Source organism: Physeter macrocephalus, chromosome 7 (assembly GCF_002837175.3).
Source record: "Physeter macrocephalus isolate SW-GA chromosome 7, ASM283717v5, whole genome shotgun sequence".
NCBI classification, from domain to species: Eukaryota; Metazoa; Chordata; class Mammalia; order Artiodactyla; family Physeteridae; genus Physeter; species Physeter macrocephalus.
The window spans coordinates 30,146,128-30,170,961 of record NC_041220.1 but is presented as its reverse complement, the minus strand read 5'-3'; the positions used below and the strand labels follow the sequence as shown (position 1 = coordinate 30,170,961).

Genomic DNA, 24,834 nt, shown 5'->3' with positions numbered 1-24,834 from the left:
CAGCGGCCATGGCTCACGGGCCCAGCCGCTCCGCGGCACGTGGGATCCTCCCAGACCGGGGCGCGAACCCGGTTCCCCTGCATCGGCAGGCGGACGCGCAACCACTGCGCCACCAGGGAAGCCCCAAGTTTTTCATTTTAATGAAGTTGAGTTCATCTATTTTTTGTCATTGTTTGCTATGCTTTTGGTGTCATCTATTAATTTTTAGTTTTGTGTAAACATCCAGGTGTACATGTTTCAAAGTCCAAAATTGTAAAATCCTTTTTCACAAATGCAACTTAGGGGGAAGCACCTTATATCTGAAGCCTATACACCTTCAAAATTAATGTCATTGAAAAAAATTAATTTTGAAAATTGTCATTGAAAATTAATGTCATCGAAGGCTTTTAGAAGTAAATAAGAAATAAGAAACCAAAAAAAAAGAAAAGGTCATATAAGCTCTATGCATGTCTATTCTAGAAAATGTTAATAGATATAAAATGGAAACAACAAAAAAATTGCTTTCTAATGTTACAAGTAGTTAAATAGTATGATATTATATAATTGTTAGAGTGAACATTTTGTTCCCTATTCTTAAAACTTTTGACATCAACCCCAGCCTAGACTTAAGTTTTCTCTCAAGTAGAAAGAACAGGGCAGAGCTGTGTTTTTCAAAGGGGGAGGGAGGACCTACTCCCAGGAAACATTTGGAAATGGCATAAAGCCTTTTGGTCAAACCCCATCAACAAATAGAGCTTGTTGTGGTAACTCGATCACAGGGTGCCATCACAGACCCTGTATGTTTTAGGGAAACTAATAAATTACAGAGGATGGGCTGCAGCTGAAGTTTGCATATGCATGCTTCAGCCTACGTTTATTAAGGAGATATTTACTAACTGTCGTCACTTTTCTAAGCAGTGGTTTTAGAATAGTGAAATATATATCCAGTCTCGTGGAACATATAGTCTAATGGAAGAGACAGAAATTACTCCGAAAAATCCTAGAATTATAATTTTGATAAGTATTGAAAGAAGAGTGCTTTGAGAGCAGTTAATGGGAGGTATTGGTCTAGACAGGAAAGGCTTCCCTAGGATTGATGAAGCTAGTGTCATCCAGGGGAAGGAAGTATAGGTGGAGGAAAGTTGATCTAGGTTGAGGGTCCAGCACTGAATACAAGGCAGTGTCATGATGGACCGGGAGAGAAATGGAAAGATGCTGAAAGGCAGAGTCAGTAGGAGTTGAGGGTGGTTGGATCCTGATAGAAATTGGAGGAGGAGGAAGTAGGTGTGTAAAATGACTTTCAAGCCTCAGCCATAAGTGCCAGGGAAGATATGGCACCACTCACTGGGCTAGGGAGCCAGGGTAGAAGACCAGGGTTTGGAAGGGAAGAGCATGAGGCCACTTTTAAACATGTTAAGATTGAATTGCCTTTGAAATTGTGATCCAAGAGGAGATATCAAATGCACAGTTACCTATACAGATCAGAAGCCTAAAGAGAGGTCCCACTGAAGAGACAAATTTTGAACTCATCTTAGGGGCAGTGGTTAAAGGAGGATAGACAGGAAAATGTTAGGTCACAGATCCCAGGGAAAGAGAGGGCTTCAGAAAAGAAGCTGTGGCAACTGATGTTAAGTCAGGAACAGGAAGGCTCGAACATGCCTCCCCCATGCCTGCCAACACCTGCACATTCGTGTCTTCTGAACCTGTCCCCCTATGTCCCTCAGCCGGTGCCTGTACCTCAGACCCTTTGCCAAAGGTAAGGAAACTGTCTGGCGTTTTGTGAAAGGGAGTAATGCATGCTGTTCAGCTGAGGATAGAATGCACTGGTGGGACCCTCCCTTGTTTTCCCACCCACCCTCAACTGTCTTGGACCCCCGCTCACCCACATTGGCAGATCTTTTTAAGCATCTGTATCCTTCCCTTGTTTGACTGGCACCTCCTCCTTGAAATCACAGACTCTGTCTTAATCATTTTTTAATTTCCAGCCCGTGGCATTGTGTCCAGGGCATAGCAGGTACTCCGTAAATATTTGGTGAATAAATGAATTATTGAGCAAATGAACCAAACAACCTATTAATCAGTCTAGAAGGGGTTTTCTAGGTTATCGTCGCTAGTTACGAGGGTGAAGCTTATGATCAAGAAGTGTGATGCGGGGAAGCGTTTTCACCAACAGAGACATTGCTATATTTAAAATGGTGAAGAAAACGTGAATAGTTGATCATGTGTGTTTGCCTTCAACTGTGAATGGATCTGAAAGTTCCCAAAGATCTTATCCTTCAGCTGTGTACTGGCTTCATTAGAGTCGGAGGAAAGATGAGAAGTAGAGAATAATTAAGGAAAACATTCTTTCTAAGATTTTATTAAACATTGGGGTGAAGATATGAGTTAATACTTTAAATTAGAATAGAACTTTTCTTATTATAAACTTAAAACTTTTCAAATATGTATTAAATGATTCATTATTCAATTTCACCTTGAAACAGCTTATCATATATGGCTCCAGATCACTGCAAGTATTCAAATATCTTATCGATTTCAATACATGTATTAAAACTCCCATTTAAGCCTGAAATGAAATTTCTTCCGATTTTTTTAAATTTCTGAAATGAAGGCTCAGTGTTACACTCTTTTAAGTGCCAGCCAATATTTTAGAATTAAAAGCATATATATATTATTAATTTTATTGAAGTATAGTTGATTTACAATGTGTTAATTTCTGCTGTACAGCAGTCACTCAGTTATGCATAATATATATATTCTTCTTCATATTCTTTTCTATTAGAGTTTATCACAGGATATTGAATATAGTGCCCTGAGCTGTACAGTAGGACCTTGTGGTTTATGCATCCTGTGTATAATAGTTTGCATCTGCTAATCCCAAACTCCCAGTCCTTCCCTCCCCCACCCCCCTCCCCCTTGGCAACCACAAGTCTGTTCTCTATGTCTGTGAGTCTGTTTCTGCTTCGTAGAAAGGTTCATTTGTGTTGTATTTTAGATTTCACATATAAATGATATCATATGGTATTTGTCTTTCTCTGTCCGACTTATTTCAAGTCAGCGCCCAATAAAAAAAAATGTATTTTCGAGGATCTTTCACTGTCTTTGTAGTTCTGAACCTTTGATTATTTCGGTTCAGAGACTGTTGGTGAGAGAGAGCGTTTAAGTCTTAGTGCTACTTTCTGAGTCCCTCGGGTGAGTGCTGAGTGTGGCTCCCGGGAGGGCGGTGTCTGCCCAGCTCATCAGCGAGGGGAGGTGAGCTCAGCCCACACTGCCCTCTTTGCTCAGTGCTGGCTGTGTGATGGCAGCACCGGTAGAAAACCATAGGACTTAGTTATCAGGCATTTCCGGCCATGTTTCCGTGGAGTGATGCCCGTCCCTGTTGTGTCCCCACTGGGGGCCACTGTGCTGCCATAGCCCAGCTGTCCTCAGTGAGTGGCTCTCCCCAAGGCCAGTCCGCCAACAGGACAGTCTCCTTAAGGCCCCTCTGCACCTAAGGTCCTAAAGTTCCAGTAGTCTTGGCTCACTCGTGCTGTGTGTTCCAGGCCATGTCCCTTTTGTCCAGGCAGGGATCAGAGTGTCCCCACAGGGACCCAGGGCTTGGCACGCCCCGCCCTCGCCTCCCGAGGGGGCTGGTTGATATGCCTGAGCCCACAGGAGATGACTTCTGTGCCTGGACCCTTGGCTCCAGCAGGGTTGAGACAAGGGGCAGAGGTGCTGATGAGAGAGCCAGAGGGTGTGATGAGCCTGGTTCAGCATCCCCTGCACTGGCTCCATTTGCTTTCCCCGATCTGTCCCCAGCCTCTCTTTCCCTCCTCTGTTCCCTTGCTCCTGCTTTCAGATAGGATTTCTTATTTCCCTCCGCTCACGGGGACACTGGACTGTGTAGGTTCTGTGTTTCTAGTCTCTGACTGCCTCCCTTTCCCTCTCCCCTCCCTACTGTCTCACTTCCTTCCCCCCGGCTTCTGCCCTGTCTCTTTCCTTCCTCCTCTCCTCTCTTTCTTTCTGTGTCTGTCTGTCTGTCTCTCTCTCTCACACACACATACACACATACCCCTACACCTCTTTTCCTGCCACTGAAAAATCAGCAGCCTTCTGAGATTTCCATTGTTTTGCTTTGTTTTTTACTTCTGGGTCAATTTAAGGGAGTAAACTATAAAAGAAAAGAAGTCCTCTTTCTGTCTCCACTGGATCCTCCAACACCCCAGGCCCTGTACCAGCAGCTGGAGGGCCAGGGTGTTTAGCAGAACGGGCTGAGCACTTGGCTTGCTGGGCAGGACTCAGAGCCCCCCCTTTAGACGGTGCACGAGCTGCCTGTCTTATCACACTTCCCACACCCCCTGCCCTTTTGCTCTGTCATCCATGCCCGGCCCCTATAGATGGTTGTGTTTGAGACTCCTGAATGAAGAAAAACAATGTCACAAATAGAGAACGGTCATTCCTTGTCTGCAAGGGACAGAAGCATCGCAGAATGGAACTATCTCTCTTTTGCGCAAAACTAGGTATAAAGGACATCTTGCCACCTGACGGAGGCCCAGGTAGAGGGAACTGCAGGAGAGGGTGCACTGGGGTCTGAGGAGGTTTTGTAAGTGACCAGCAAGAAATAATTATTCAGTTATATATGAGGGCAGAGAAAATGTAGGTACAGTCCCAAAACAGGAGGCGTTTCTTTTTCTTCTTCTTTTTTTTTTTCTAACGATTATCTTGTTTCGTTTTTGTTTTTATTTTTGGCTGTGTCGGGTCTTAGTTGCGGCATGCAGGCTCTCTAGTTGAGGCGTGTGGGCTTAGTTGCCCCGCGGCATGTGGGATCTTAGTTCCCCAACCAGAGATCAAACACGCGTCCCCTGCTTTGGAAGGTGGATTCTTTACCACTGGACCACCAGGGAAGTCCCCCTTTTTCTTCTTTTTTCAACAGTATTTCTTCCCCTTTATCAACCTAGCATGATGATGAGAAGTAGAGTTTGGAGTTAAAAGTTACTTCCAGACATGTCAGCAGAGGAGGTGAGGGGAGGGAAGTTCTTGAAGGAATGGGTAACCTGCTCACATCAAGAAAAGTTCATCACAGGGAATTATATTCAGTATCCCATAATGGATAAGAATATGAAACCGTAATGGAAAAGAATATGGAAAAAAAATAGAAATATATGTATAACTGAATCCCTTTGCTGTACAGCAGAAACTAACACAACATTGTAAATCAACTCTACTCCAATTAAAAAAAGAGAAGTTCCTGAGAGGAGCGCGCAAGGGACAGAGACCTCCCTTACCTGAGAAAAATGAGTACGCTAAGGAGAGCAGTCTTAATTTAAAGCTAGAATCGCAGGTAGATGTTCTTTCTCACTTCTTGTCCTGTCTTGTTTTTCCCCATTCACACCTCTCATTTTGGACCACTCTAGGGAGGAGGAGATAAGTGATGTTCACTCAGTGTGTTCATTTGACAGATATTTCTTGAGCAACTTAAATACACCAAGCACTGTTCTATGCACCAGGAGTTCAACAGTGAACAAAACATGGGGCTCCCGCTCTAGTGGGCAGGTGGGGGGTGTCATGGGAAAAGTGAAGGCAGCGTCATGAAGAGATCCCACCTGCCGTATCCCCAGAGAATATGACTCAGGTAATATACCATCATCCTCATGTAGGACCACAAAAAAGTGGTATTGAAAATAGTAAGGGGCAGTTTGAAGGAATTCTCTCAGAGGATTTGCTAGCGCCCTTGGTTAGCCCCACCGATGACCTTTTGGTGCTTTGAAGGATCTAAGGTCATTCCTGACTCAGGCCCTTCACACTTGCTGTTCGCTCTGTGAAGGAGGATGGTGCATTCTCACCCTGTCTCAGCTCAGAGTATTCCTATTCAGACAGATTTTGCCCGACCACCAGACCTAGGGTATATACCCTCCCTGACCACCTTGCCCAATCCCTCCCATCATATCACATGTTTATTTTCTCTGTAGCAGGCCCCCTGACCCCATAACGTAAGCTCAGGGAGGGGAGGAAGCTGGCCTGTGTGGTACACCTTTGCATGGCCAGCACCTAGGATACTGTCTGGCATTAGTAAGTACTTGATGAACTAATTAATTTTATTTTTTTCTGTTTCTTTAAAAATTTTACTGGAGTATAGTTGATTTACAATGTTGTGTTAGTTTCAGGGGTACAGCAAAGTGAATCAGTTCTACATATACATATGTCCACTCTTTCTTAGGTTCTTTTCCCATACAGGCCATTACAGAGTACTGAATAGAGTTCCCTGTGCTATACAGTAGGTTCTAATTAGTTATGCTTAACAGGGAGAGAAAGGGGAGGGATAAATTAGGAGATTGGGATTGACATATACACACTACTGTATATAAAATAGAGCTAATTAATTTTAAAATGCTATTTTCAGCATTATTTCCCCGCATAAACTCTATGCCCACCAAATTAACCTTCCTCTTCCCTTTGTCCTGTCTTTCCACTGCTGTGCCTTTGCTCCTAACATTTTCCTTTCCCCTCCCCCAAGCCCAACCCAAAGGATGCTTCCTCTCCAATCACTTCTCTTACCATCAAAGTCAATAGTGACTTGTTCCCCCAAAACTGTTTTTATCTGTGTCAATTTTTTCTATATCAGTCCTTTGGTACCTTCTGTGTTTTACTGTGTGTGTGTGTGTGTGTGTGTGTGTGTGTGTGTGTGTGTATTTTTACACATACATTTTTACTCCAGATATACTGTAAACTCCTAGAATACAGGAAGTATTTTAACATTTTTCCTTAATGTCTAGCAAAATGCTTTCTACATAATTGGCACTCAGTGATGATTTTGGGGGTTGGTAATGAGTCTTCTTTCCAGTACAAAGGTCAGAAACAAGATTTTTGATGTGGGTTGACCCTACAGTGCTTTTAGGGCTTGGCATGTAAACTTGATGAAAAGGATTTCCCTTTCAAGGTTGACTTCAAGATCACTGCTGTAGGTTAATATTTCTTGCGTGGCGTTTCTTGTAGTGTACTTGAGAAATTTCCTAAGTGGTTAATGAAGCTGGGTAATTGCCAGTATAGTATGAAATTAAAGCAAAACAAATAGGAGACTGCAAATGGAATGAACTGTTTAAGCTATTTATGACTATATTGGAATCACAGAGTAGTGGTGATGCAAGAAATCTGTCCCAGCTTTACTCTGGCTAACTAGAGGGAGCTATTTTTCATTTCAAACAAAAGTCAAAACCAGTTTAAGATCATATGTTATGTTTAAAAGGCTTAGTGTGGCTAATATTAGCATGTTGTTCTTTAGTTCAGTTAATGTGCTCAAGGACTTTGGTCTCTCCAGGTAAAAATACTCTTCAATACAAAATAAACTCACTGGAGTATATTTCTTTATTGAAAAACTGATAGAGAAAAATTAGTTTTGATGCAGTGATTATATTGCAAGATGGGGCAGGTGGCAAGGAATGGATTAACCAACGAACACATTAAGGAGGGCTCCAGGCTTCCCCCCTTGACACAGGTCATAAGACACAAAGATGGTAGCTTTTTTGGGGGGCTGTGTTGGGTCTTCGTTGCTGCGCATGGGCTTTCTCTAGTTGTGGCGAGCAGGGGCTACTCTTCATTGCGGTGTGTGGGCTTCTCATTGCAGTGGCTTCTCTTGTTGCGGAGCACAGGCTCTAGGCATGCGGGCTTCAGTAGCTGTGACTCGCAGACTCGGTAGTTGTGGCTTGTGGGCTGTAGAGTGCAGGCTCAGTAGTTGTGGCTCTTAGGCTTAGTTGCTCCATGGCATGTGGGATCTTCCCGGACCAGGGCTTGAACCCGTGTCCCCTGCATTGGCAGGCGGATTCTTAACCACCGCACCACCAGGGAAGCTCCAGAGATGGTAGCTTTGACAGCGCCCCTCTGGATTGAAGGAGGAGAACACACCTGCTGTGTCTTGATATATAAAGTATTTTCTGAATTTGTGTCTTTAGATACTTCTAGAACCCAAACTAGGTCACATGATTATCCATTTTTATTGTATCACACACGAGAGATGATTTTGGTTTTATATCCCTCACTTCCACCAATGAAACCCTAAGCTAATTTAATAGGGTTGTGTTTTGGGCAGGCTCTGAAGTGTTTATTTAATTTTTCTTAAGTTCTGAGATTGATACTTTTCTGAAAGAAACAAGTGGAGAAGGGAGAGAAACCAAAAAAAGAAGGTCATATGTGGAGACCCTCCACCTCCTTATTTAAAACTCATCTGTGCATCTGGGTCATTAGCACTGCAGCAGGAATGTCACCCAGTCAACGTACACAGTGATGGGTGTTGCAGGCTTTGTCTAGCTGGACCCATCTTCTGTGCCCATCCACCTTGAAATAGACACTGCCTCAATAGAATCAATGGAATGAGTAGTTTATAAACTCCTAACTCCCGTTCTGCTACAGGCATGGTGTCCCTCTCTGTCTTAGGCACCTCAGGCTGCTGTAACAAAGCCCCATAGATGGGGTGGTTTAAACAGCAGACCCTTATTTCTCATAGTGCTAGAGGCTAGAAGTCCAAGATCAGGATGCCAGCATGGTCAGGTTCTGCTGAAGGCTTTCTTCCTGGCTTGCAGAGAGAAGGCTGCCTTCTCAGTGGCCTCACATGGTGGAGAGAGTCAGCTCTAATGTCTCTCCTGCTTCTTGGAATGGCACTAATCCTATCATGGGGGCTCCACCCTCATGACCCTAAATGCCTCCCGAAAGCCACACCTACTGATACCATCACATTGGGGGTTAGAGCATCAACATATGGGGGTGGGGGGAGACGAACATTCAGTCCATAGCACTCCATTTACATGGATACTAGAGTGCAAAAGTAATTAATTCTCAAGTAGTTTACAGGGGTTATTTGAAGGATTATGGGCTGATGCTGAAAGCTGGTGAAAGGCATCATGCTGTACGCCATCTCCCACACATTATCCTATTTCATCTTCACAGCTCTGTGACGTGTGATTTATTACCCCTCTTTCAAAGATGAGGTGACAGAGGCTCAAAGTTTTGAGCCCCAGTGTCTCTCAGTCCAAAACTCAGAATTTTTCAACTACATCAAGGCTTATACCTTGACCATGGAACTTGATTTTTCAGGCAGTTAGGCATAGTGGACCTTTGGTGCTAATATTGGTTTCGTTGGGTGGTTTCAGAGACTGTATGTATTTGGAAACTTTACTGACTAATCATGTATCATCTTTCATAAGAGTTACTCTCTAAAATGGGTGAGAATATGCCCCATGTATAAAGAACACAAATGGAAAATAAAATAGTCTTAGAAAAACTGGAACTTTGGTTCAGAGTGTGACTTAGTCCTCCAAATCTGTTTCCTTCCTCTCTGATATCACAACAATATTTAAGAGCTCCACTGTTGAAGGGCTCAGTCCCTAACCTTGCTGATAAGTCCCTCAGTGTTGTCAAGTGAATGAGTTAACTTCACTAGACCCTTGTCTCCCTTCTGCAGAATGAGGGAATTGGATGAGATCAGCAGTTCACAAACTTTTTGTTCTCAGGACCCCCTTTATGCTCTTAATATCATCAAGGATCCCAAAGAGGTTTGTTTATGTAAGTTATGGCTATTGGTATTTACTCATATTAGAAATTAAAACAGAAATTTTTAAAAATATTGATTTATTGATTCATTTTAAAATAAAATTAACCTATTACATATTACATAAATAGCAAGACAGAAACATAATAGCATAAACATTTTATGAAAAATAACTGTTTTTTTTTTCAAAACAAAAAAAAGTTAGAAGAGTGGCATTGTTTTGCCTTTTTTTTGCAATTCCTTCAATCTGACTTAAATGAAGACAGCTGCACTCTCTTATCTGCTTCGTACATCCAGCCAGTTGTGACTGGTTGTTTGGCCAAAGTGTAGACAAAAGATTCAGCCTCACGCGGATGTATAGTCGGAGAAAGAACCTCTCGGAATCCTGGAAAGGGTCCTGGGGACGCCCCCGCGTCCTCAGACCACATTTGGAGAACCACTGGTCTAGGTGATGTTTAAAACCCAACCCAAACTCTGATTCTGCTTGACTTTCAGGAAGCTTCACTCAAGGTCCAGATCTCTGTTTCCTCATTTAATTATCTACATTTCCCACACCGGAGAATCAAAACTCAGTAGAACATCATCTCTGTGTTTAAAGGGCTCTCCGTCTAGTAGCAGGATACTTATGGGGCCTGCCATGTGCCATTAGCTCTACTTGATGCTTTTATATGAACCACTCGTTTATAGACAATCATACTTTAAGACAGGTATGATGATCACTGTTTTATAAATGATGCAGCTGCCTCAGGCAGACAGCAGTTCATTGGATTATCCACGATCACATAGCAGTGGAGAGGTGAACCTCACGTGTGAGCCCAGGTCTTCCCTGAAAGCTCTTGCTGTTTTCATTGCATCGCGTGTCTCCTCTCATCTACAAAGTAGTGGAGAAGGAAAGGTCTCAGAGGTCCCTTCCAACCTCTTATAGTTTATGATTCTGTAGTTCTGCTTTACCAGTCACAAAACTTATAGCTGTGAGAACTTGTGGTTAGCATAAGGTCGATTAAGAAGGAGGGGGAGGGACTTCCCTGGTGGTCCAGTGGTTAGGACTCCACGCTCCCACTGCAGGGGACGCAGGTTCAATCCCTGGTCGGGGAACTAAAATCCTACAAGCCGTGAGGCGCAGCCAAAAAAAAAAAGGAGAACAATATTACAAAGACTATCCCAGTCACTTCCCCTAAAGTGGAAAGTAAATCTCTTTACTCTTATCATTTAGCCAAAAAAATGAACAACGACTGGTGTTTCGCTAGTCGGGAGGAAGTATTGAGAATGTCTGCAGTGTGCAAGGCTCTGTGGTGGCCATTGTAAGGGAACCACAGTGACAGTCACAGCTTCCATTCTCCAGAATTCTGTTGTGTGGTTGGTGAATTGAGATGTAGACACGTGGGGAATAGGGAGCCCTCCTACACTGTTGGTGGGGATGTAAATCGGGGCAGCCACCATAGGGAACAGAATAGAGGTTCCTGAAAAAACTAAAAATAGGAGGGGCGGGCTCCTGGCCCCGTGTGCTCCCCACCACCCAGCGCCCGCAACAGCCGCAGCGCGATGGCCCCGGAGCCAAGAAGGGCATTTTGGAGCCTCTGGATAGCGGGGAGGGTGTGCTTGGAGACGGCAACTTTCGCATAACTCTGGAGAAGAGGGGCTACGTGAAGGCCGGGCTCTGGACTCCAAAAGCTGTCGTCGAACATCCAAATGCAGTTCGCCAGCTTCACGTGGAATTCTTGAGAGCGGGATCGAATGTCACGTGGACTTTCACCTTTTCTGCCAGTGAGGACAATATGGAAAGCCAGTGGGAAGCTGTAAACGCCGCTGCCTGTGACCTTACCAGAGAAGCAGCCGACAGAGGTGATGCTTTGGTCGCAGGGGGGATCTGCCAGACATCGTTGTACAAACACCACAAGGATGAAGCCAGAATTTTAAAACTTTTTCGACTACAGCTAGAGGTTTTTGCCAGGAAAAATGTGGACTTCTGGATTGCAGAGTACTTTGAACACGCTGAAGAAGCTGTGTGGGCTGTGGAAGTCTTAAAAGAATCCGTAAAACCCGTGGCAGCCACCGTGTGCATAGGCCCAGAGAGAGACATGCATGGTGTAACACCTGGAGAATGTGCTGGAAGCTGGTGAAGGCAGGGGCTTCAGTCGTTGGCGTGAACTGCCGATTTGGGCCCTGGACCAGCCTGAGGACAAGGAGACTCATGAAGGAAGGTCTACGGGCTACAGGGCTGAAAGCACACTTGATGGTGCAGTCCCTGGGGTTCCACGTGCCCGACTGCGGCAAAAGAGGGTTTGTGGATCTCCTCGAATATCCCTTCACACTGGAGCCCGGAGTTGCAACCAGATGGGATATTCAAAAGTACGCCAGAGAGGCCTACAACCTGGGGGTCAGGAACATAGGCGGGTGCTGTGGACTTGAGCCCTACCACATCAGGGCGATTGCAGAGGAGCTGGCCCCGGAAGGGGGATTTTTGCCTCTGGCTTCTGACAAACATGGCAGCTGGGGAAGTGGTCTCAGCACACACACCAAACCCTGGATTAGAGCCAGGGCTAGACGAGAGTGTTGGGAGAATCTGCTGCCGACTTCGGGCAGACCTTTCTGTCCTTCAGTGTCAAAGCCAGATGCCTAAGGAGTAATGAAAGAAAACACTGAAATAGCAGAATGGAAAGAAATCCCCCTCAAGCCCCATCTGGAACCCTTCCTCGCCTCTATCCACAGCCCACCCTGATGTCTCCAGCTGCTGAACAGCTAATGTGCTGTCAGTTCAACATAGGATGCGTATTGCATTCCTGCTGTGCTTAAGCTTCGAGCAGGGCGAGATGCAAAGCTGATGAGAAAGGCTTCTCGTCCTCCAGGTACTTACTGTCCTGTAATGCTGCAGGACATGCTTTTTTTTTTTTTTTTTCATTTTTATTTATTTATTTATGGCTGTGTTGGGTCTTCATTGCTGCGCACAGGCTTTCTCTAGTTGTGGCTAGCGGGGGAAGGGCATCAAGAATAGTGAAACTTGTCTTTAGAGTGAATTTGAGATTTTAGAATAACCAGAAGTCAGTGAGCAAGAAACCCAGTGATTAATTCAGGTGTCTAAACTAGGTACAGAAGGAGGATAGAGCAGCATTCTAAACTAAAATTAAAGTAATGAGTCTGCCTTTCTAAAATGATTTGTGTAATGACTCCAAAGGCAATCCCAAAGGAAAAGATGCAGAAATGTTTTAGGATTTTTTGAAATAACCATATAACCTTCCAGAGTGATTACTTTCAAAGATGATTTTACTTAAAGGTGTTAGGTCCCAGAATTTTTTAAATGTGTCTTTATAATCACAAATAGCTAGATTATAAACTACTAAGGACAAGGACAATGTGATATATGCTTCTTATATTTTTTCTTAAAGTATTTAGCATTATACCAGGCATACTAATAGATGCTCAATGAAATACATAATGTTGATTGTTTAAAATAAGTAAAAAGAGATAAACAGTTTTGGAAGACCTTTTTAAAAGAGTTCAAATCTATCTTGGTCTAATATTTTCTTGACTTATGTTTGAGCTATTTGCTATGTGCCAATTTCTCTCTATTTTTCAAAACAATGTATCAATTTGTAACAATAAAATTAAGAATAATTTACCTTTAAAAAAAACTAACACTAGAGCTACCATATGATCCTGCAGTCCCACTCCTGGGCATATGTCCAGACAAAAACATGATTTGAAAAGATACATGCACCTCTATGTTCATAGCAGCACTATTTCAATAGCCAAGACGTGGAAACAACCTAAATGTCCATTGAGAGATGAATGGATAAAGATGTGGAACTCGGCCATAAAAAAGAATGAAATCATGTCATTTGCAGCAACATGGATGGACCTAGAGATTATCATACTAAGTCAGTCAGACAGAGAAAGACAAATATCATACGATGTCACTTACACGTGGAATATGAAAAAATGATACAAATGAACTTATTTACAAAACAAAAATAGACTCACAGACATAGAAAACAAACTTATGGTTATCAGAGGAGAAAGGGGAGAGGGATAAATTAAGAGTTTGGGATTAACAGATACACGCTACTATATATAAAATAGATCAACAACAGTGTCCTGTATAGCACAGGGAACTATATTTAATATCTGGTAATAACCTATAGTGGAAAAGAATCTGAAAAAGAATAGATATATATGTATAACTGAATCACTTTGCTGTACACCTGAAGCTAATACAACGTTGTAAATCAACTCTACTTCAACAAAAAGTTATTTGTTTGGGGGGAAAAAAGACGGAGACACTTGAATAGCGTTTTGAGAGATGAAGTGGGAATAATAAATGACAAAGGAGTTTCTCCTAAGATGGGTGCTCCAGGAGTGTAAGGACAAAATAACTCCTCAAGGAAAGCTGCTGGCAGAACCACCTAGCTTTGAAGGCTGTGCCAGCCTCTAAAGGAGGGTTAGAATCGGGCCGGACAGAGTACAGAGGTGGTGTGTACAGTCCAGACATGAGAAGCCATCCAGAGCAGGAAAGGTGATCAGTCTCTGAGTGCAGATTTGAAGTGATGGAACCACAGGACCTGAAGCACTGCGGGCTCACCCTCCAGAGTGGAGGGGGATCTTTGTTTCTGCCTTTGCTTCTGGCGGTTTCTGCCTTCCCTCTCCTCCTTCCCCCTGCAACCATCCTTTTCCTCTCTCTCCCATCCCATCCCATCCCAACCCTCCACTTCTGCTTGGCCCTTCCCCTTCCTCCCCATTTTCTGGCTTTCTCTCCCCCCACTTCCTCTTTTCTCCCATCACTGTCTCTCATGTAGACTGAGACCTTATCACCAAATACCGCATTTATTGAATAAAAACATTACCTCCGAATGTCTTACACTGAAATGAAGTGCATTAAGGCTTTTCTACACTTTTCCGGGGGAAGAAAACTGACGACACAAACTTGCTTTTTTACTTTACTGTGACCCTGGTGCTCTTCTCTTTGGGGTGGTCACCCTACTTGGAAAACTTTTTCTCACAGGCTCCACCAGGTTTGCTCTTGAAATCATTGAAATTCCTGTTCCAGATGTTACTTGAAGGGACGACTTCGCTTTTCTAACTTTTATTGTATTTTCTATTTTTCCCGACCGCTTGTCTCTGTCCTTGTGGCAGGGAACATTGACTCCAACTGGCTGCCCACACCTGCAACTGCACCCCCAGTTCTTGGTGTTGAGCACACAGTGAGGGGGCTTTTGTGGCACCCACCTCTCTCTTAAAGGTGCCAGAGCTGGTGCCCGGCTGGGCACCGGGGTCCTGCCTGCTCCAGAGACCCCAGGGAACTAACACTCGTGAAGTGTGAGCCTTAACTCTCTTTGCTTCTAGGCGATGAACACAGAAACCCAAAGAATCGTTTGCTTGTCCTTAAAGAGAGACTCCATGGCCACTTCGTTCCGATTAGAGGAAGTTCAGAAGTTCACAGAATTTCTGAGTAGAAGAGAAGGTTAGAAAATGTCAGCTGTGCTCCTCAGCAGTCTTGGCTAGCAGTTTTCTACAAGCAGATTAAAAAAAAAAAAGAGAACTGTTGAGGCTACCCTTTGAATAATCATTGTGTTCATGTCATTCCGTGTGCGTGTGCAGTGTGTCCCGGTGTTGACATTTATGCTACTGGTGTGGTGGCCTGGGGGTGTGATACTGAGCCCACCCCATCATGAATGATGTAGGTGTTCACAATGTCCTGAACAACATCTGCTTTGTGACAGATGTTCGGAATCAGTAATAAGAAAGGGCACGTGGCTAATCTCTGATAAATTAATCGAGTCGAACATCATCTTTATTTTTTAATCTAGGCAGATAAATGATGCCATTTGCAGCAACATGGCTGGACCTAGAGATTATCATACTAAGTGAAGTCAGCCAGGCAGAGGAAGACAAACATCATATGATATCGCTTGCCTGTGGAATCTAAAAACATGATACAAATGAACGTATTTATGAAACAGAAGGAGACAGACGTAGAAAACAAATTAATGGTTACCAAATGGGAAAGGTGGGGAAAGGTGAGGGAAGAGAGATAAATTAGGAATTTGGAGCAACAGTACACACTACTATATGTAAAAACGATAATCAACAAGGACCTGCTGTGTAGCACAGGGAACTCTACTCAGTATTCTGTAATAACCTGTATGGGAAAAGAATCTGAAAAAGAATAGATATGTGTATATGTATAACTGGATCACTTTGCTGTACACCTGAAAATAACATTGTAAATCCACCATACTTCAATTTAAAAGTAAGTTAATTAATTTATAAATAAATAAATTTAGGTAGATAGATTTATCAGCTTTTACAATGCGTCAAACAGCAGAAACTACCTTTCACCCAGAATTATGGCACCTGAAAATGTTTCCTAGGTCCCCGTTTGATTAATGAATTGAAGAGGGTCTATAATAACAGTCGCCGGAGGTTTAGCTGTTCTCTTCTTCCAAAGCAAGACTCTCAAGGTAGAGGAAAGCGTCTGTGATCCAGTTGCTTCCCACCTTCCACATCTGCATCCCCCTCCTGGCACACACACACTGCTAAGGCCACCTCTGCGTGAGGGAGCCGCTCGGCTGTTGCCTCGGAAGCATAGCTGCACATCCGGGCTTCGTCAGAGTGAGTGTCCTTCTTTATAACCTATGGCAGGTTCTGCCTGCTAGAAGAATGTGACTTTTGCCTCAGGAAGAAAGCGACTCCACAAATTGCAGTTTAATACAAAGCTTTTTATCATACTAGGAGAAGGTGATTTGCTCTCACCCTTTACCCAAACAATAGTCTAGCCACACTTCTAAATTCAGCAACTTACTTTGTTCACATTCTTGAAATTCAGTAGTTATCAAGTGGGAATTTGACCTTTTTATGGCCCCTTTTAACAAGGAAACTGTGGTCATTTAGTTCAGTAATTCATTAATAAATTCGTTAATTTATTGAAATTGAGCGATGTCTTTAAGTATTGATATATACCCTAAATGCCTCTGTTTGAAGCAGTAGCTCACTGTAGGTTTTCTGTCTTCTGTTGAACCATCTGCAGTCTGCATACTGTTAAATTTACAGAAATTTGCTATTAAAGTCTACAGCCTACGAAAGTAAAGCTTGATAATTTAAAACATTTTTTTCACAAGAGAATATTGTTCTTTTGTAGCCTTTCTGTGTGTAGAGAGATTCTAGTGCTGACTTTTAAAATTTTTGTTGGAGTATAGTTGATTTACAATGTTGTGGTGTTAGTTTCTGCTTTACAGCAAAGTGAATCATATATCTTCACTCTTTTTTAGATTCTTTTCCCATATAGGCCATTACAGAGTATTGAGTAGAGTTCCCTGTACTATACAGTAGGTCCTTATTAGCTATCTATTTTATACATAGTAGTGTGTATATGTCAATCCCAGTCTCCCAGTTTATCCCTCCCCTGTTTCACCCCTGGTAAATATGGTTAGCACGGATTAAGTCTCATAAGGTTCCGAGCATGCTGTTGGGTGTTTTAACCTGAATGTAACAGTTGAGTCCAGGCTCTGAGACCAAGCTGCTTGGATTCAAATCCTAGAATACTATTTTCAGCGAGGTTTGACTTCCTAGTTTTTACTTGGAGTAAGTCAGTCACTTTATCTAGTCAAGAACTAGAGCCTGTTCCTTTGTCAAGGACATATATAAGCTTCCTTACCAAAGCCAAGAATCAAAACATTTGGTTCACTAGGTCTTAACATGTCCAGGGAATAATCAGGCCAGGCTCTGTTCCCCTGCTAGAGTGGCTAGTGTCAGTTGGCATGCAGTGCCAGTAGTATCCACCTGTTTGCCCGTGCAAAAGGCTCCCACTCGTGGTCTAGATAATAGACGGTGAGCCATTATTCTGGTAAACAGTCTGCAGTTGGCTGGGTTCCTTACTTTATTCTATAGTGTGAGGTATTTAGTCACACATCTCAGAAACAGGTGTGTCCCCCATGACACAGTAGGTAGTGTCATGAAAAGTTGCTTAGAAATCACTTTTTATAATTTATTGAAGTATAGTTGAGTTACAGTGTTATGTTAATTTCTGCTGTACAGCAAAGTGACTCAGTTATACATATATATACATTCTTTTTTATATTCTTTTCCATTATGGTTTATCCCAAGAGATTGATTATAGTTCCCTCTGCTATTTAGTAGGACTTTTTAAAATGAATTATATCATAACTGGCCTGTGGAAATTCACAGTGCAGTGAATACGAAGATTAAACCTTTGGTCAAGCCAAAACATTTTTGTCATGTGATTTATCACAGATACCCCCAATTTAACTTGCTCTAAAATCTGAACTTTTTACAGTGGGTTATGGCTGCATGTTTCTTTCCTCTACCAAAAACGTGTCCTGTACCCAAAAGAAACTGTGCTGACTCTATGAGTATTTAAAAAGGTAAGGTACAAAGGACTGTTTTATCAAAAACTATAGATAAAATGTATGGTAAAGATAAAAAATTTTTAGATTTCTAGGACCATCAGTGGTAAATTATGGTTGCTATATAACCAGGCTGCTTCTAGAGTTTTCAATTGTCACATATTCTTTTGGTCTGTGTAACATCCATTAAAGTCAGCAGAAATTGTGATGCTTAAGTTGAGGGCAGTTCTATGAAACATATCGCTTCTGGAACATCAATTAAGGTAACAAACAAAACACTGAACTAGCTTTTAACTATTACTGGACTTGCCGATGTAAAATTAATAGAGAATACATGAATGTTATGGAGATCATTGGGATACCACTCCCTCTGGCTCATCTGTCCAGTAAAGCAAACCACAAACAACATTCTGCAGTGATTCTTAATCAGCTGAGTTCTGCCCTGCCTGTTAATAAATGATGTAAATACTATAAAAATGAACAGACATCTAAACTGCAACTAGCAAAATGGTCCTCCTACAGATATATCTTGTTTGTCCGTTCAGGAAAAATCAAGTAAGACTATGGAAAAAAAAAAAAGTAAAAACCATAAACTGGCATAATTTGAATGCTCAGATTGAGGTCATTTTTATTCTAATTAAGATTTGAAAAAAAAAGGACTGTTTCTGCATGCTGTTTTTAGGAAAATAACAAGCTTGAGACAGGGACCATCTGTTACACTGACCATGTAACAAGATGTTAGATTTATTCATACATAAAAATATAGCTTGCAGTATCGTATGTAAGGTCTGATCCTGCAGATCTGCTGTGATTATCTGTGTGCACCACACCACTCAAATTATTTAACTCTCTGTTGTAAGATTGACACTATCGCTGCACGCATTCCAGCGTTGCATAACATACACACACACACACACACACACACACACACACACACACACACACCCCTACACCTGGCAATTGATGGAAGTAATAGCATGTTAGCAAACGGGTTTATTAAGAGGCTTCTTCTTGAGATTACAGAGATTTCAAGGAGTTCAGCCCTGAATGAGCACTGATTCTCATATCTATATTTGAAGAGCAAAGTCTGTGAAATTTGTTGGATTTCCCTATTCTCTATAGCTATCAGGTATTTATTTAGCACTCATGTAATTTTGGACCTACGCACTGTATAAGAATCAGTCATAGAAAGATATGCGCCTTAGTATCCAGAAGGACACAGACTTTCCAGGTGATGAGAGTTGTCTGTTATTTGATTAAACAATAGGATAGCCCTTGGATTCAAGGGATAAAGTGAAATATTTCAAAGGTTTATTTTTCTAGTTCCTTACTAAGTAAAGTGATGTCTTACAACACCTAAAAGGTGTTTGGGTGACAGAGGTACAGTTTGGTGCAATATTGCTAAAGGAGGTTAAGTTTTTAAATGTCACTGTACCTTCCACAGGCTCCCATAGGTAGAAGGGTTAGGAACTTCTTGTGCTTGGCATTTATGAAATCAGCCAGTGTGAAAGGATTTCATCTATTAAATGTGAGTTCTTGGAAAGAGAAAAGAGTGATATAGGTAGTTCTATTTTCCCTTCCCCCTTAGGATACCAAAACTACAGAAGACAGGCCTTTAAGGAGCTGTTTCTGACTGATTTTTTTTTTTTAACATCTTTATTGGAGTATAACTGTTTTACAATAGTGTGTTAGTTTCTCCTTTACAACAAAGTGAATCAGTTATACATATACATATGTTCCCATATCTCTTCCCTCTTGCGTCTCCCTCCCTCCCACCCTCCCTATCCCACCCCTCTCATGGTCACAAAGCACAGAGGTGATCTCCCTGTGCTATGCGGCAACTTCCCACTAGCTATCTAATTTACATTTGGTAGTGCATATATGTCCCTGCCACTCTCTCACTTCGTCACAGCTTACCCTTCCCCCTCCCCATGTCCTCAAGTCCATGCTCTAGTAGGTCTGTGTTTTATTCCCGTCCTACCACTAATCTCTTCATGACATTTTTTTTTTCTTAGATTCCATATATATGTGTTAGCATACGGTATTTGTTTTTCTCCTTCTGACTTACTTCACTCTGTATGACAGACTCCAGGTCTATCCACCTCATTACAAATAACTCAGTTTCATTTCTTTTTATGGCTGAGTAATATTCCATTGTATATATGTGCCACATCTTCTTTATCCATTCATCTGTTGATGGACACTTAGGTTGCTTCCATGCCGTGACTGTCTTTAAATAAAAACCATTATTTCTCCTACTGGTTCCTTGGCTGCTGCTTCTGTTGTACAGATCTTCCTCAACTTACCATGGGGTTACGTCCCAGTAAACCCATGGTAAGTTGAAAATATCATAAATTGAAAATGCATTTAATACACCTGACGTGTCAAACATCACTGCTTAGCTTCACCTACATTCAGTGCACTCAGAACACCTAGGTTAGCCTATAGTTGGGCAAAATCATCTAATGCAAGGACTATTTTTTAATAAAGTGCTGACCATCTCGTGTAATTTATTGACTACTGTACTGACAAGCAGAGTGCTTGTCTGGGTCCGTGGTGGTTGCATCTATCCGCTGTCTCCTGGTGTGGTCGCGTGGCTGGTGGGGAGCTGGGGCTTTGCCACCCAGCATCAGGAGGAAGTGTCTTTCCCCATACGGTGGGCCCGAGGAAAGCTCAAAATTCAAAAGTCGAAGTAGTTTCTACTGAATGCGTATTGCTTTCGCATTACTGTAAAGTTAAAAAATCCTAAGTTGATTTTCTTACTCGTGAAAAGTATATTCAGTCACTCGGTAATACTGATTTCCGTTCAAGAACGCTATAGTCGAGTTGGAGAGAAAAGATGAACACACAGGAGGAGAGGCAAAGAATTTCCCCCTGAAAACTGGTTGGTATAGCGTGCTCTAGGATCTCAGAGGGAAAAGAATCAACAGAGGGTAGTCCTGGAGGGCTTTACGGAGGAGGTGGGAATTGAGCTTGTTCTTAGATTGCTTTTGCTATTTGGGGTCTTTTGTGTTTCCATACAAATTGTGAAATTTTTTTTTCTAGTTCTGTAAAAAATGCTAGTGGTAGTTTGATAGGGATTGCATTGAATCTGTAGATTGCTTTGGGTAGTAGAGTCATTTTCACAATGTTGATTCTTCCAATCCAAGAACATGGTATATTTCTCCACCTATTTGTATCATCTTTAATTTCTTTCATCAGTGTCTTATAGTTTTCTGCATACAAGTTTTTTGTCTCCTTAGGTAGGTTTATTCCTAGATATTTTATTCTTTTTGTTGCCGTGGTAAATGGGAGTGTTTTCTTAATTTCACTCTCAGATTTTTCATCATTAGTGTATAAGAATGCCAGAGATTTCTGTGCATTAATTTTGTATCCTGCTACTTTACCAAATTCATTGATTAGCTCTAGTAGTTTTCTGGTAGCCTCCTTAGGGTTCTCTATGTATAGTATCAATGTCATCTGCAAACAGTGACAGCTTTCCTTCTTCTTTTTCTATTTGGATTCCTTTTATTTCTTTTTCTTCTCTGATTGCTGTGGCTAGAACTTCCAAAACTATGTTGAATAAGAGTGGTGAGAGTGGACAACCTTGTCTTGTTCCTGATCTTAGTGGAAATGGTTTCAGTTTTTCACCATTGAGAACAATGCTGGCTGTGGGTTTGTCATATATGGCCTTTATTATGTTGAGGAAAGTTCCCTCTATGCCTGCTTTCTGCAGGGTTTTTATCATAAATGGGTGTTGAATTTTGTCATTTTGTAGTTCTATTTTGTAGTTCTATTTTCCCTTCCCCCTTAGGATACCAAAACTACAGAAGACAGGCCTTTAAGGAGCTGTTTCTGACTGATTTTTAAAACTATGGTTTATTAAAGAATTTTAAATCTTCCTGCTTTCAACAAGCATTTAGTACAGCTTGCAATAAAAACACTGACACAGTAAGACTAAAAATGCATCAAAACACAAAAAAGGCAAAAGGCAAGTAGTAAAAACAGAGGAGGAAGAAGATAATTTATATATTATAAAAGAAGAAGAATGAATGAAAAGCCTAAACCCAAAGAGAAGTTACATAATTAAACACAAATCTTAGTTTCTAATCTCTATTAAAGTATAGCAGGTAGGATTATGGGTTGCAAAGATTCCTTTTTTATTGAGGTATAGTTGATTACAATGTTATATAAGTTTCAGGCGTACAGCACAGTGATTCACAATTTTTTAAGGTTATACTCCATTTATAATTATTATAAAATATTGGCTATATTCCCTGTTGTACAATATATTCTTGTATCTTACCAATTTTAGACATAGTAGTATGTTCCTATTACTCCTATCTTGCCCCTCCCCCCTTCCCTCTCCCCACTGGTAACCACTAGTTTGTTCTCTATATCTGTGAGTCTGTTTCTTTTTTGTTATATTCACTAGTTTGTTTTATTTTTTAGATTCCACATATAAGTGATATCGTATAGTATTTTGTCTTTCTCTGTCTGATGTATTTCACTAAGCATAATACCCTCCAAGTCCATCCATGTTGTTGCAAATGTCAAAACTTCATTCTTTTTTATGGCTGAGTAGTATTCCATTGTGTGTGTGTGTGTGTGTGTGTGTGTGTGTGTGTGTGTGTGTGTGTGTGTATCACATCTTCTTTATCATTCATCTGTTGATGAACACTTAGGTTGCTTCCATATCTTGACTATTGTAAATAGTGCTTCTGTGAGCATTGGGGTTCATGTATCTTTTCAAATTAGTGTTTTCATTTTCTTCAGATATGTACCCTGGAGTGGAATTGCCAGGTCATGTGGTAGTTCTAGTTTTAGTTTTTTTGAGAAACCCCCATACTTTTTTCCACAGTGGTTGCACCAATTTACATTACCACCAGCAGTGTACCAGGGTTCCCATTTCTCTACATCCTCACCAACATTTGTTATTTGTGGTCTTTTTTTTTTTTTTTTTTTTTTTTGTGGTCTTTTTGATGATAGCCATTCTGACAGCTGTGAGGTGATAGCTTATTGTGGTTTTAATTTGCATTTCTCTGATGATTAACAGCATTGAGCATCTTTTCATGTACCTTATAGCCATGATGGCCTGATGGCCTCCTTTGGAAAAATGTCTGTTTAGGTCTTCTGCTCATTTTTTAATTGGGTTGTTTGGTTTTTTGATATTGAGTTATATGAGCTGTTTATATATTTTGGACATTAACCCTTTATTTGTCATATAATTTGGAAATATTTTCTGTTTTTTGATTTAAAATTTTTTAATTGCAATAAAATACTCATAGCATACAATTTATCATCTTAACCATTTTTAACTGTATAGTTCAATAATTAAATGCATTCACATTGTTATGTAAACAAGTGCCCATTCCCTCCTACTCCCAACCCCTGGTAACAACCATTCTACTTCCTGTCTTTATGAATTTGATGACTAGGTATCTCAGATAAATGGACTCATACAGTATTTGTCTTTCTGTGACTGCCTTATTTCACTTTGCATAATGTCATCAAGTTTCATCCATATTGTAGCATGTGTTAGAATATCCTTCCTTTTTAAGGCTAAATAATATTCCATCGTATGTATATGCCACACTTTATCGTTCATCTGTCAATGAACATTGGATTGCTTCCACCTTCTGGATATTTTTAATAGTGCTATGATGAACATGAGTGTATAAATAGCTCTTCAAGAGCCTGCTTTCAATTCTTGCAGAGGTTCTTTAAGTTGAAGTTAGCTTGCATTCTCCTTGTAGACGGCCACAGCATGAGGTGTCCCTGTAGGTGTTCAGGCTAATGCTTAGAGCTCCTGAGTCCTATGGTGCCCATAACTTGGAATGTGTTGTGGTTTGGGCTTATCAAATGTCTATTTCTATCAGAGTAGAACATGAATATGATTCCAGGAATGTATTTAGTTTGGGGCAATAATTTCCTGAATCAGCTACCTCCAGTATGGACCTCCAGAAAACTGAATAACTAAGACGTTCAAATACATTTTTAGTAGTGTTTTGGTAAGCCAGTACTTGAAAACTGAAACAGGAGTGTTCCTTCTGACAGCCTTTGGCCAATAGGTTTAGTGGACTATTCTCATAATGTGAAATAGGGCAACACTGTTAACATATAATAATGGCAAGAGCGCATGGGTCCTGTAGATACACAAGTTGTTCAGATCGTTTAGCTACTAAGTCAAAAGCAGGCAACTAGCATACAAATCATTTAAATTGTGAATGCCCTTCCCACTCTGATTTTAATGGGCCTTTTTCTAATTCTCACTCTTATTATGAGAATAAATTCCAACCCTGAATTCTCTCAAAAACCAGGAAAAAAAGTATTTTCTAATTCTTTGGTTATTCACTTTTATTCCAGGTGAATCAGGTTTAGAGACGTTAGATTATTTTAATTTAATATTTTAAAACTATTTCCGAATGATCATATGATTGCAGTTTAGTGTAACACGTCCTAAGAGAGGACCAGCTGAAGTTGTAGCTGTGAGTAAAATTGGTTTGCTAGCTTAAGAAAATGACAAAACTATTGAAATGTTTCTTTCATTCTTTTTTCTTTTTGCTTGAAGAGCATCTTTGAAAATATTTTAGAACTGTCGTTTTCATGGATTTTAACCCAAGGTCTTTGGAATTGTAACTGGATCTATATGACCATTTTGGTTGTTGTGTTTATTTATTTAAAAGTGGAGTTTATGCTGTTCCTGCAAATGAGATGATGTTTATAAATCGATGACATGTCCACAGAAGTAGAGACTGATGACTGTCAGTTTTTCAGGTCTGATGTTTGCTTTAATACAGGGATATTTCCTATATCAAAAATCTCCTACTGCCTTCATATTAGCCCACTGTTAAGAGTGAATTTTGCATTTACTTTTACTTTCTAGAAACATTATACAAATTTCATCTCTTTCCCAAGGTAATCTTGGGAATACCAAGGTATTTTTACATTTTTTTTACTCAAAATGAGGTAAGATTATTAAATGAATAAAAGCATGTAGTG

General features: G+C 41.1%; 2 protein-coding genes across 3 annotated transcripts in view; both read left to right on the top strand.

The window, feature by feature from the left end:
• NR3C2 (nuclear receptor subfamily 3 group C member 2) overlaps positions 1–24,834 on the top strand; it is a 384,333-nt gene that overhangs the window by 316,154 nt on the left and 43,345 nt on the right. The gene's annotated exons all lie outside the window — the stretch shown is intronic.
• LOC102988367 (S-methylmethionine--homocysteine S-methyltransferase BHMT2-like) lies at positions 1,635–12,116 on the top strand. Its single transcript, XM_028491870.1, is given in 4 exon segments — positions 1,635–1,735; positions 9,410–9,500; positions 10,951–11,602; positions 11,605–12,116. Coding segments are annotated over 4 exon segments (1,356 nt in total).